General features: G+C 32.3%; 1 protein-coding gene across 2 annotated transcripts in view; it reads left to right on the top strand.

The window, feature by feature from the left end:
- Nucleotides 1–14,370, top strand: part of COL21A1 (collagen type XXI alpha 1 chain) — a 191,064-nt gene that overhangs the window by 164,788 nt on the left and 11,906 nt on the right. For both annotated transcript variants that reach the window (XM_017542926.1, XM_017542927.2), the window contains 5 exons: nucleotides 5,708–5,752; nucleotides 7,777–7,830; nucleotides 9,032–9,085; nucleotides 12,563–12,616; nucleotides 14,253–14,324. In XM_017542926.1, the coding sequence (XP_017398415.1) occupies nucleotides 5,708–5,752; nucleotides 7,777–7,830; nucleotides 9,032–9,085; nucleotides 12,563–12,616; nucleotides 14,253–14,324 (279 nt within the window). The remainder of the gene's footprint in view (nucleotides 1–5,707; nucleotides 5,753–7,776; nucleotides 7,831–9,031; nucleotides 9,086–12,562; nucleotides 12,617–14,252; nucleotides 14,325–14,370) is intronic.

Below are 14,370 nucleotides of genomic sequence, written 5' to 3'. Positions count from 1 at the left end.
CTCAGTTTATAGCCAGTAAGAAAATGGCTACCTTGGTCCTACAGCTGCAAGAAACAGAATTCTGCCGATAACCTGGATGAGCAGGTAGCAGATTATTTCCAAGAGACTCCAGAAGTGAGTGCTGACCCACAGAACTGTAAGATAATAAATTTGTGTTGTTTCAATGCAGTAAAAGTGTGGTAATTTGTTATGGATCAATAGAAAAAAATTTTTCTTTAAATGTTTTACTTTAGTCAATGCTTGTCTATCATTTCATTATTTTTTATAGGAAAATGGGATATACGTTATATAAACATAAAATTCACAATGGGCTGTATTATGCAATAACTAGTACAGAGATTTAGATGGAGTAGCATATATATTTCAAAAATAAGAGGTTATAAGTAAAAGATATAGAAGATATTAGATATAATTTTCAAATACCTAGTTATTTTATTGTATAATTAACTAAGTTTAAAAATTCACTCAGCTTGTTTTCTTTATCAAACTAACTTCATTTTGTTTTTGTGGGGAGGGTTAATGGTGTTTTAAAATATTTTGGTATGATTATCTCTATCATATGTAAGGTTTCAAAAAAATTAGTAAAATTTCCAGGTTTCCCTGGAAAAGATTTAACTTCTATTCAGTACCAAGTGAGTTATAAACGTCTTAGAAAAATCCACTTTTAGTTTTCTCCTTAATGAGAAATTGACCATATTTTGGTTTGAATGATATAGTAACAAAAAAGGATCCCCCCAAAAATGTAGTTTGTACTTTGAGGCTTTCAGAGGATCAGAGCCCATTTTAGGACAATTCTAGTATTATTTTGGAACTTTTTCTTTCAAAATGGAATTGACTTTAAGTTTTGCATATGCCTATACATACATGCTTGTTTGTTTTTATTTTACACATAGGTGTATTTCATATGCATTTTACTTACTGATATAAAGGCGTGTTGTCTTTCTGGACCCTTTGGGCTCTGGTGGCTACATGACTCTCCTATCATGTGGCAGGGGTCCCAGATCTCTTAATTCTTTCCTTTCCTCTCCAGATAGTCTTCCTCCTCATCTCAGTTTTCAGGTTTGTTATTTATTTGTTAAGAATTTGTGATTTTTGTCTTGTCCAGGAAAAGGATGCTTTTGCAACAGTAACATTGTTCAGACTATTTTATTGGTTTTAAAAAATGTAGAAATGCCTTTAGGTGTGGAAAAAAGCAAGTTACTGGGAGTAGCCTTCAAAGTTGCCTGTAAGTTTGCAGTGAGCCAAGATTGAGCCACTGCACTCCAGCTGGAGAAACAGAGCGAGACTTCGTCTTAAAAAAAAAAAAAAAAAAAGAAAGAAAAAACAGCCTCCAAATGGCTTTTTCTTCCTATGATATCTTTGTTCTCTTTTTTGTAGCTTATAATGTGAAATTTGTGACACTTTCTGTTTTATTATAAACATGAATAGCCGACAATTATTGGCTAAAGTATTTTCTATGTAAATTGTTTATCTCTGGGTAATTTGGGTCCAGTCCCAAGTGGGCCCTGGTCTACAGGCCAGGGTAAATAAGTTCATCCAACATTCTTAGATTTTCTTTTTTACAGCATAATATGGGAATAGAAAACCAGTCATTTCCTTATCAAGGGTTTATTGCAAGTACTTGTATATTGGTTTCTTTTAAGCCTGGCAACTGCGATTGTAAGTTACTTCTCCTTATAGTTACCTTACCACAGAATAATCTGTTGTCAATCATTCATAATGGCCTGACAGTTATGGGGGGAAAAAGCATTGAAAAACATTGGGGGGTTCAACTACAAATATGTTTAATACTCTTGGTCATTTTTTTCTGAAAAGATAGTGATGGATTATTTAAGATATTTAAAAAGCAAAAGTCATGATAGTATAGTATTACTGCTCTGTAACCAAGATCAGCCAAACATGAAAAGGTATTGAATGGGGGGGGTGGGGGTGGGGGGGTTGTCAATCCCTACTTGTTGGCGCCCCCCAGTGGGGAACTTTAGATTGCTAGCATCATCCTACATAGAATGGACATTTTTGGAAATGAAAGTAGGGAAAAGCAAGGTAGAGGGCAAAACAAAAACAAAACAAAAAATGCAAAAGCCTCAAGATGGAGAAAGAGGGCAAAATGTAGAGACATGGAAAAAAATTGACTTCAAGTATTTCACAACTTTCAAAGGTCAGGGAGGAGCTGTGAAGAGACATTTATAAAAATTTGTTCATTATTGTGCCAACACCAAGCTAAATACTTGTGAAAGCTAATTGATAGAATGTACCAACTATATGAGATAGGTTTTATTGTTTTCTCCATAAAGAAAACTGGGATTCAGAGATTTTACAGTTTAAATAACTTGTCTGGAGTGGAGCAGCTATTAGGACATAGGCTGGCTGACTGCAGCATCTCTGTTTTTAGCTGATTCATATAGCTTCTACTATGCTCTTTACTGATAATCATATTGTAATCTTTTTAGCTAATGAGAAAGATACTTTAAACACAGGAATTTTTCCTTCATTGAATCTTTATGAATGAATAGATCACTTCTTGATATAGTAAAAAAAAACATTATTCTGATATTTTGATAGCTGAATGATATTAAATATATCTACCATTTGTGTAGAAAGGTACATAATTTTAATATAAAAATACCATTAATGGATTAGATATTTTTAGTGAATTGAAAATATTGCATTACTTAAAAGCAAATTTGATCTAAGATGGTCTAATTTCATAAAGTAAATAAATTCATTTCATATGGGGAGAATAATGTGATATTTTGTCTATTCTAAATAATATTGTCATAGACATATTCCCTTCATTACAAAGTATTCTCTAGGAAATAGAAGTCAAACTCTTTATTCTGGTGTACATATTTCTATTCTTAACAACGTGTTTGTTGTACAGCAGTGGTTTAAATGGTTACAGAGAAGCTTCTAGAATGTTTTTTATGTCAACATTCTTTAACCACAACATTATGCAGGATTTTCTGGTTGACTTTCTGCTCTTCCTCAAAGAGAAACTGAAATCACAGAAGTAGAGGAAATATGTCCATTTACTCTTACTTTTTTCTGTCTTTACTTGGACGTTATCACAGTTGCCTGAACCCAAAACCACAGTGAAATAGAAAATAGCCTCCTTGGAAACACATTTGCTCTGTAAAATAATTGTCACTAAATATTTTGGGATCAGCAAACTAGTAACTTTCAAGCACTTTTGGATAATATTACTGCTAATGTAAAACTGGCAAAGTTTAGTCAATTCCAATATACCTATTGGGAGCCCAGGAAAATATTACCTTGGAGAATTTTATTAACTAATATAGTACTGAATGATTTCAGTTTCTCTGGTTAACCTCTCTCACAATAACCTGGTATTCTGTTCATGCTTGTGGTATTATGTTAGTTTTGCCAAGAATTCCTTAGATAAATCAGATCTACATTTTGTTTTTGATATTGTATAGTGTTTATATATTTTTACTTGGTATCCATCTGTAAAAGAAGTAATAATTCTTAATATAATTGGACATAGAGTATCTAGTAGGACTTCTTTACATATCTATGAAATGTATGTTAATTTTTGACCAGTTTGAGAGGATGAACAAAAAGAAAAGAAATATTTTTTTAATCTGGAATCTCCCCAAAATAATCTCAGTATCAAATATATTGAAGTAATGTGTCAAATCAAGTCCAGGGAGTATCAAATCAAACCCAGGGAGTAAACAGTGGGGAAATGGGCTCTCAGGGGCTTTGAGGAGGTGGAAGCCAATGTGCTATTTGTGGAAACCTGGGTATAACTGTTAGTCTCTAGGAAAAGGATGTGAACTAGCTGACACTGGGATTGGCTTCAGAAACAGAAGTTGATTTAGGATATCTGTAACTAATTCCTGCTAACATCATGATTGTGTAAGGGCATAGGGACTTGAATAGTCATGAAAACTTTAAATAATAAAAGACTAGTAAGAAATTCAGCTTCTCAGGCCTGATACAGTTATTGGTAATCGCATGTACCCTTTAGGAATTCTGGGGGCCAAGGTTATTACAGTGACCGAACTGTACCAGTTTTCCGGCATAGAACAATGTATAGTCACCTTACTTCTGAGAAGAATTTACAGACATATTTTAGTTAAATTCAGGAATTAGTCTGAACTTTTAGCAAATTTTCATGCGCGTGTGGGTATTTGAATGGCAGGAGGTCATAGGGTGGTTTCACGCCAAATTGTGGTTCATTGCAATGGAGGCACTTATTTTGAATAACGTTTATATTAATTGATTGCATTGAGAATATGCATTTTCTGCCTAAGAAGATATAATTCATTTCATAGTCATAACTCAGTGATTTTACTTTTACTTTATTTTTTAGAGTGCTTATTAGGTGTACCGCAATCATGTTTTGTATTGTTAAAGGAATTTATATTGTTTTTATATTATTCTCTACTTATGTTTATAAAGCTTGTATTTTCAACTAGATTGTGAGTCCCTTGTTGGTAGTCATTGCTCCCATACCACTTTTGTTCTCAGCAAAGGGTGTAATGAAGTGGCAAACAGAATTGAGCTAAATAGACTGAATTCCAGTGTATGATTCAAGTTCAGATTTTAAAACTAGAACTATGTGCTTGTGTCTTGCCCTATAATTGTGATTAGAACATTGATCAATAAAGGCTATATTTATAAGCGCAAGATGTGAAAATAAAAATAATGGCAGACTCCTCCTGTCATGGAAGACACTTGATCTCATTGACAATGGCAGCTCTGCCACCTGCCCTGATGTACTGAAGAGTCCTGCTTTCCTTTGGAAGTCCTGCTAGTGCAGAGGGTTTTCAAAGTCACACGGATATGACCCAATTTCCTTGTCTTCATTGTCAATACATACGTATTAATATAAATTTTGTTAATTATTTCAACTAAAATGTCACTTTAAAAGGTGCTAAGAAAATTGAATAAGAAACAAAAATTCATTAGCACAATCACTGCTTGTTTTGTGTGATAAATGATCATTTTGGGTAAATACATGAAAAGACAGACAATAGAACTGTTGTGCAACTAATAAATATGCTAAATTTCTTCTTAACTTGATAGAATTAACATTAATTTTCTCTGAATGTTGCTAGAGACATGTGCATTTGGGTTCAGCCATGTGAAAGAGTGACCTCTACGTCTCTGTCTCTTTACAAACTGCGGTCTTCATATTCTTCGTGACTGCATCAGCAAGGGAAATATTAAGAGAAAAGATTGCCTTTTTTTACCTGAATATTTAGGTTCTTGGATATTTCAAGGCTCAGGTTGGAGGAAATAGTTTCATTACATTAATTTTTAACTTAGGCGGTGAAACAGTGAGGGCCTGTGGAACTGTTGTGCTAAACCAAAGCTTGTTTCATTTAACAGATTTTCTTGCATGATTCATTATGAATAATATAAGAATGTGTTCAAATGAAGCATCCTTTTAATTGTTTCACTCGTGTTGAATGATACAAGAACTGAGATTAATTTCCTCATGGTTTCTTTTTCAAAAAGCCTTTATTTAAAGCTCTAAGTATCAGTAATATTCATATAATGCTGTATCTCATAATTTGTCTTTTCCAAATTGGATTATTATAATTAGCAATATTATAATATGCATACATTTGAAAATATGTGTTATTTACCAGTTAAAATTCCAATTGTGACTGATTCTTCTTTAATGATAAAGTCTTTGACTTTTTGTAAGTTAAAAATTGATTTTATTTGTTTTTAGGGAATCCCAGGATTTCCTGGAAGCCAAGGATTAATGGGCCAAAAGGTGAGTATTCGTGAGAGTTAGCTTTGTGCCTGGATCTGCACATTTAATACATTCTTCTCTACCATAGAATATATTTTTACATTTGTGCTAACAGTTAATTTTTCAAATACAATATAATTTTAGAAGTTGTTTTGGCTTTGCAAATTTGCATATATTGTTTTGTTGTTTTATAGAGATAATATTAATCTAGATTTACATTATATGAATCCTTTTCAATTTTGTTCTCTAAGATAATCATGGTATAAATCTTTATAGTTAATTTACTTAACTATATTTTTGAATGTCTTTTTAGTACAGATCTTGGTAATAAACTTTCAGGTTTTATTTAATTGCAAACTTCTTTATTTTGCTCATTTTGAAAGACGATTTTGTAGACTGTACAACTCAAGGTTGACAATTATTTTCTCTTAATAAATTGAAGATTTTTCTTCTATGGTTTTCTGGCTTTCATTGTTAACTGTGAATAGTCTGCTGTGATTCTAATTATCATTATAAGTGATCTATATCTTCCTTTTAGAACCTTTTAAGGTATTTTATTTGTTTTTGGTGTTCTTCAAATTCATTACAATATATATAGACATATCTATATCTCTTTATTCATCTTGCTGGGATTTCAGTTTGCTTTCTGGCTCTGTGGAATTATTTCCAGTAGTTTTGGAAAGAATCAGCCATTATCTCTATATTACCTTTGCTCCGTTCTCTGTTTCTGAAATTCTGGTTAGATTTTTTTTTATATCTTCTAATTTTATACTCTACATCTCTTTTTAGCATTACTTACCATATTTCCATATGTTTGATTATCTTGCATTCTAGTTAAATGATTTAGATGTATCTTATAGTTTACTTATTCTTTCTTTATTTTGTCTCATCTGTTTAAACAATCAGCTGATACTTAAAAAAAATTGTAAACACTCATAATTTTCACTTTTAGAGTTTATAATTTTTAAACTGCAACTTTTTGTTCTTGAAGTCTCTTGTTATATTTTTAGTACTGATAGTCTTTTATGATTGTTTTTTTAATTTTAAAAAATCTCATTTCTATTTCTAAATTCTGTTTCTAACAATTCTAATGTCTGCAGTTTATTATTTATTGTTTCCATTATTATTTATTATTTATTTTTCTCATCCCTGTAGCTTGCTGTCTCTTCTTTCTATATTGTTTATCATGAGCTCATTGCTTCATCTTAATTTAGAGGGTGTCCTGTCAGCCTAACTGGGAAAGGAAGACCTGCCTTCTGCCGGTAGTCAGGGATACCATTTCAGCCCCCTTTGAAAGTCCTGAGTCATCATAGGTATTGAAGATTCCTGCTTCCTTTCCATGACTGGCCAACATTCAGTGTCCTAAGAGCAGAGGACGTACCCTCAGATACTCCCACTTTTCCTGGTTCCTGCAATTCTGTCTCTGGCAAAGTTTCTGTATAGTTCAAATCCTCATAATTATAGCCCCAAATCGGTATATTTCATTAAAAATGAGACATCTTTCAATACCTCTCCTACTTCTTGGAAGATCAACAGTCTCTCACGGAGGATTATCCTTCTAGGGCTTTTGTTCTGGACTTAGAGGGTTCCTTAGGGAACTTAGCCACAACCCCAGAAGATGAAGCCTAATGCTGTTATTTTTTTACTCTATTTTTTCTTTATTAATTTATGTTCCCTATCATATTTCTTAAACTCTATGATAAATAGGAAAACTTTTCACTTGATTTTTTTTTTTTTCTGCTGTTTACCTTACCAAGTCCATCTAAGCTGCCAGGTCTTCCTTTGAAAGAATGGCAAATATCACTACAAATGTCATAATAAAAATATTGACAGTAAATCCTCAGACTCTATGTCAAGGTCTTTAAGGTGTTAGGTTCCAATTTTTGCCTTGCCTTGTTCCTTCCTTACAGTAGTGGAAGAGAAAGCAGAAAAAGTTAAGCTGATTGGTATTCAATTGTCATTCCATGTGCTTTGGCCAGAAACTTTCTTGAAAAAAACCTGATAATTTACAATTTAAAATTTTGATTTGTGTCTGATTTTTTTAGGGAGAAATTGGGCCTCCAGGACAGCAAGGAAAAAAAGGAGCACCAGGGATACCTGTATGTTGATATCATTATTATCAAAGTGCTGGCAATGTTGTTACTACCTACTAGCTCGTATTTAAGAGTTAATAAAAATGTAGAGGATACAGCACTGAAAATGTTTCAGGTCCATGAGTTCCCTGTAGTTGTATGAAAAATCTTACGTCTATGTCCATTTTTCTGAAGGAGTAAAGATTTCTCCAGCTTCTCAAAAAGTTGTCCAACCATATCAACATCAGGTACCCTAACTGTAGATAAATTAGAAAACATACATTCTAGCTATTAGTTTAAAAATACTAAATACCATTAAGTCTAAATCTCAGTGATTTTTTTTTAGTTAAAAAAACCAAACTTATTACACTAAGAGGAAAGGATATGTACAGAAGACATAGTATGGGAAGGTCCTAAAACAGAGTAAATTATTTTAGAATTTTCAGGAGTGAAGAGGGCATATGAAACTGATACTCAAAATTATGACAGTGTTAACATGTGTGCAAGACTTCCCCCCCCATACTAATTTTATTGCTAGAAGTGATGTTGACTTTAATCTCTAAATCAAATTGTCTGTTTTAGGTTCGTATTGAGATTGTATTTTCTAATGATATAATGATTTGTAAATCCCCTTTCCTTTGCCAAGTGTTTTAAATATGTATAATAGTATTTAATGTAGAATCTAAATTGAGCCCTAATTGAAAGAGTAGTACCATTGTCTTATTTTGAATCATATGGTTAAAGATACAGCCATTTTGTAGGTTGAAGAGAGACTATAAGATTATCCAGATAATTTATTAGAATGAAACTCTTAAAATATTGTTCAAGATAATAGAATTCTAAGTAATAAATAATGTTAATTAAGATGACATCTATGAAGACATCTAATTCTTAGCCATCATATCAAAAGAAAAAGTGTAGAAAAGACAAACTTTTCTTTGTTTTTCCTTTTCTAGCTTTCCAATCATTTTTGCTATTTGTGGGCTTTGTAAGCAATAGAATGATAAGCGCTCTGCGAGCCTTCATACTATCTTGCATAATTTGATTTTTACTTTTATTATTTTTTTTGGATGGGGGAGTAATTTTCTGAATATTGTATTACATTTTCAAATACTGTATTATAATTTAGTGAATTAATTACTATGAGAATGTATAACCTGGAAATTGTTTTAATATTTTTAAATATTCTTCTCTAAATTACTCTTAAAATTCCTTTTTAAAATTGTAGGGCTTAATGGGAAGCAATGGCTCACCAGGTCAGCCTGGAATGCCAGGATCTAAGGTAAATATGATAAAATTAACAAGATTGAGAACTTTGTGTAATCACAGTGGCCATTTATGAAAATTTTAACTACTACCTTGATTGTACTTTAAATGTGGTTTTTATTCTATGAAAAAAAATCAATTGTAAGAATGAAATTTGTAAAAGCTCAGCGTAAGAAATAGGCTAAAGTAAAGCTCATCCTGTTATGTTGGAAAGAGTCCAGAAATCTCTGCTACTCAGCCCACTTCTCCCTTTTTGGTATCTTGGGGCCACTGAGTAATACTATAGCTCTTGGAGCTCAGTGCCAAAACCACCAATCTAGAGCATTCATAGTTATAAATAAGAATATCTCTTACAGTATCAGTTTTCTAGTCTTCTTTTTGGTATTTTTATTTAGTGGAATGTATATAGATAAAGTGCCTTGTAGTAAATTGTATTATTCCTGTGAGTAGGGCATATTATCTTTACTTTCAGATTTTAAATAAGTAAGGCAAGCTTGACACATATATTTAGGATATGAGGTTAGTTATTTTCAAGGTAGAACTAAAACTCTTTGAATGTTATTATTTGACCATTTTCTAGGTGTATATAATCCTGTGGTAAGATAACTATTTTGTTTTCTTGGTGAATCAGAGGATCAGATGAGAAACTCAAAAAACTGTTTCCAACTATTTTATTTTGCAAATAGATTCTAGGACACCCTCCAAAAAGGAAGGGATGGAATTGCTATTTTGGAAGCATTCAACCTTTGACTACGCATTGCCTCAGTGGAATAGACCCTGGCATATAAGATCACTAGATTACCTAATCTATTTTACTTTTAATTTCTAAAGTATTTAGAAAAGAGAGAGAAAAAAAGACATGGGAGCCCAATAATGAGAAAATGTAGCTGCTCCTCCATTAGTGGCAGACCCTTGTGGATCCTTGGAGTATTGTGGGCTCCAGCAGCTGTAGGTGCACACAGAGTTGGTATAATACACTGGAGTGACTGAGCTTTCTAAGCAGAAGTTCTCCAGTTTCTCAAGATCATTTGTAAGAAAATACCCCTTATTAACTGGTTCGCAGTGGGCTCTCTCATTGTCTTTTGGATTCTCTAATTCTTTTTTTTTTTTTCTCTCATCACGTCAAAGGAGATTTCAGTGCTATGGCTTCTCTAATTCTTAAGACTGCAGCCTAAAATTTCATCAGCTTTTTTTTTTTTTTTAATTGGATATACCACACTGTTGACTCATACTTATTTGAAGGTCAATTAAATCTGTTGGACTTCCCATAAAATGTTTTAGAACAATGTATTTGTGCTGTCTTCCACTTACACAGATTCTGCTGATTTGGCTGGGTAGGCAAGTGGACATTTCCAGTATCACAGTTTGTTTATTTTTACATGAATTACTCTAAAGTTGTTTTTTTGCATCTTGTTCTTGTACAAGAAAAATAGCTCCAAGATGTTAAAATTATACATATTAAATATAGTCTTTTCAATGAAACATTTTAATTTTTTTCATGGATTATATTAGGTATTGGAAACTTTTTCTGCAAAGGTCCAGAAAGAAGATATTTTAGGCTTGGAGGGCCATACACTCTGTTGTAACTCTCAATTTTGCCATTGTAGTGCAAAATTGGCCACAGGCAACACCCAATCAAACTGGTTTTGGATGTGGCTACTTTCTGGCTAAACTTTAAGAACTTGCATTGGGCAGAACTTAGCCCATGGGTCATAGTTTACTGACCTGTATGTGAGTTGCTTTCTACTAGTTTTGTCAGCTTATTTTTGTGCTGTGAATATCACTGATAGAAGTTCTAGGGTGAGACAAAAAGTATTTAGTAGAGCAGAGACGAGGCTGAAACTGAGATAGATATTTAGAAAACCTCGAATTTAGATTATAATACCTAAAAATAACTGTAGAAACATTCATAAGCCTACTTTACCATGCTATGTTTCAGTTTTAAAAAATGTTATCTACCCATTACTGGGTATGTACCCAAAGGAATATAAATCATTTTGTTACAAAGATACATACACACATATGTTCACTGCAGTACTATTCACAACAGAAAAGGCATGGAACGAACCCAATGCCCATCAGTGATGGACTGGAAAAAGAAAATGTGGTACGTATACACCATGGAATACTATGCAGCCATAAAAAGGAACAAGATCATGTCCTTTGCAGAGACATGGATGGAGCTGGAAGCCATTATCCTCAGCAATCTAAGGCAGTAACAGAAAACCAAACACCGCATGTTCTCACTTATAAGTGGGAGCCGAACAATGAGAACACATGGACACAGGGAGGGGAACAACACACACTGGGGCTTGTTAGTTGGGGCGGGGTAGGGGTGGCAGAGCATCATAAAAAATAACTAATGTGTGCTGGGATTAATACCGAGGTGATGGATTGATCTGTGCAGCCATCCACCATGGCATAAGTTTACCTATGGAACAAACCTGCACATCCTGCACATGTACACCATTGCTTAAAAAAATTATCTAAATAATGTTAGGATATATTAGCTTTATCAAGTCATATAACTTTCAACAAATCTCATGTCTGTGAGTTTCAGTTTAATCATTTATAAAATTAGAAATTTTAAGGAATCTTATTCTGTGGTTTAATAACACTGTTATGTGCTAAATGCTTTAATTAAATGTAATATGATCATCACGTATTTCTTACCAGGAGCAGCCTGTAAAAACTTTTTTAAAAGCTGAAAATGGCATTGGTTTGCCTCACTGATTAGTAAACTCAAATTGGCTGTGGTAATTATTTTCCTCTCCTTCCAGGTGTCACACTAGCCTGTTTACTTATGGGCTTTTCCAGACATTAGGCTGTGATTTCCGGTATCAAAGTATTTGAAAACCAGAACTGCATTTGACAGTCTCTCCTTATTAGCCACCAGACTTGTTTTCTCTTTTTATGTTCAATTTTTTTTTCTGTGTTACATTCTTTGCTCTTTCAACTTAGTCTTGTTCTCCAAGTTTACATCTGTTAGAAAGAACTGCACTGGAATCCTGAAAAAGTACAAACTAAACATTTTCTGATTCACACTTCTTCAAAATAAGCCATTGTACATTTGAAGCTACTTTTCTTTCCTTCAGTTTGGTACAGAAGATGAGTCATACTGAGAAAGTAAAACAGGATAATGATGAGGATCTCAGCCCAGAGGATGCTGTTAAAGTACATGGCTCCCACCTGTGCAGTGTGGAGGCTGGACTTCTTAGAGCTGGCCACTAAGGATTTGACTCTCCTTCCTTATACTTGAAGCAACCAGCTTTAATACATGTTTTAAGAGAGGCTTATCAATGTGTGGAACCCCTTGCTTGCCTGAAAGAATTTTTCTTAATAATTAGGTCTAATGTATACAGTCTATCTTTCAAATAATTGGAAAGTTAAAAATGTAAAAATTATTTTAAATATATTCCCTTAAGTGTCTATATCCGATATATTGTGATAGAATGTGTTTTTAAAAACTCAAATGTTTTTGATGTGTTGACAGGGAAGCAAAGGTGAACCTGGAATTCAAGGGATGCCTGGGGCTTCTGGGCTCAAGGTAATTTTGATGCATTTGAAAATATTTTCAAAGAAATTATAATGTAAATTCCCCTCACTATTTAAGAAAGTTAACATTTTATATCTTTTAAGAGATACAGGAAATTAAGGATTACCTTTCTCTTGAAATTAAGGTACCTGAAATGAAAATGTCATTACAGGGTTTCATTTTTGTTTTTTTGATATTTTGTCATTGGATAATAAAGACATAAAATAAACTTTGGCTTAATTTTTCTAAAAATGGTAAAATTGTATGCAAATATGAGCTTACTTTCTGGTCCAGAGAATAGACTTCTCTTAAACAGCTGAAAACAAGAATGTGTAACTCTCATGAATGATACTGTTCTTTCTTTGCTTATGGGAGTTTTATCTTTAATTTAGAATTCACAATGGCTTTTGCAAGTTTCCTCCAAACAACATGGGTTGATGTTTATTTCATTGGGATTTTTAATTCACTTCCAACCTTCAAAAATCTAGAGAATGATTTGATAGCTAGGGAGTAAGTACAGCCAGCAAAGAGAATACAGCCTCATTTTCTTTTAAAAATAAGAGTGATCTTTAGTTGATGTTGTAGAGTTTTGGACTAATGGTAAAACACAAAACAAAACAGAACCATGAAACATATTCAGGATTATATTCCATCTCTTACAAATATATCCTAAATATTGTCAATACATTATTAATACATGCTTGGAAATAATTTATTTAAGACTTTAAAACAAAAAACTTTATTTCAGAAAAGACAATTCCTATAGGATGATGGAGAGTAGAGAAATGGAATTAAGATAACTCATGTAATACACCCTGTACCGAAAAATAGCTCAAGAATTTATTTCTAAGAAAATAATATTCCATAAGTATAAATATATATACATGTAATTAAATTTAACTACCAGGATGTTCATTCAAGCATTGTTTATAAAAATAAAAATTGTGAAAACTGTAATGTTTAACAGTAAGAATTTTATTAAATAAAATATTGTTGATAAATATGGGTGAATACTTTTCCATAATTAAAAATTATGTTATTAAATATATGATAGCAGAATTAGAACTTTATAATATTAATATATTTAGAGATTAAAAGATATGAAATTATGCATATATATGAGCACATTTCAGTAACTATATATGTGTATTTATGAGAGTTAGAGAAAAAATATATAACGAAATAAAAATATTGAGTTATAAGATTGTTAATAATTTTTATTATTTCTATTTACTTATTTTTTTAAAAGAAAATAAGCTTTTTTAAAGTAGCAATTTGAGAAAAAGCAGTTTCAAGGAGAAAAAGTGTTAGTAAATAGGTAAATGAAAAAGAGATACTTGTGTTTATATTTTTACAACTTTTTAGTTTGTTGTTTAAATTATAAAGTATAATACAAAATAACACATATTTACAAAATTTTAAAATACGAAATGCTGTCAGAATTTTTCAACTGGAAAAGATACAGAAAAATACAAGAAATTTTACTGGGATTCTAGTAAACATTTTATTGTTTGCTATTTCTATAGTAATCACTATCAATAAATTTTTAAACCATTCATTTTAAAACTGATATATGTAGAGGTAAAAACAGCAGTGTTTTTCATAAGCAGTAGATTTGTGATCTTTGTGGAATTTCTGTGTTGCATAGGGAGAACCAGGAGCAATGGGTACACCAGGAGAACCAGGATACATGGGTTTACCTGGGATTCAAGGAAAAAAGGTATGCATTGGTTAGGAGATACAGTTCGCTTTTAATCAGTTACTTG

Source organism: Cebus imitator, unplaced genomic scaffold, assembly GCF_001604975.1.
Source record: "Cebus imitator isolate Cc_AM_T3 unplaced genomic scaffold, Cebus_imitator-1.0 Scaffold148, whole genome shotgun sequence".
NCBI classification, from domain to species: Eukaryota; Metazoa; Chordata; class Mammalia; order Primates; family Cebidae; genus Cebus; species Cebus imitator.
Note: the sequence above shows the minus strand (reverse complement) of the source record. Positions and strands in the feature narration are given on the sequence as shown.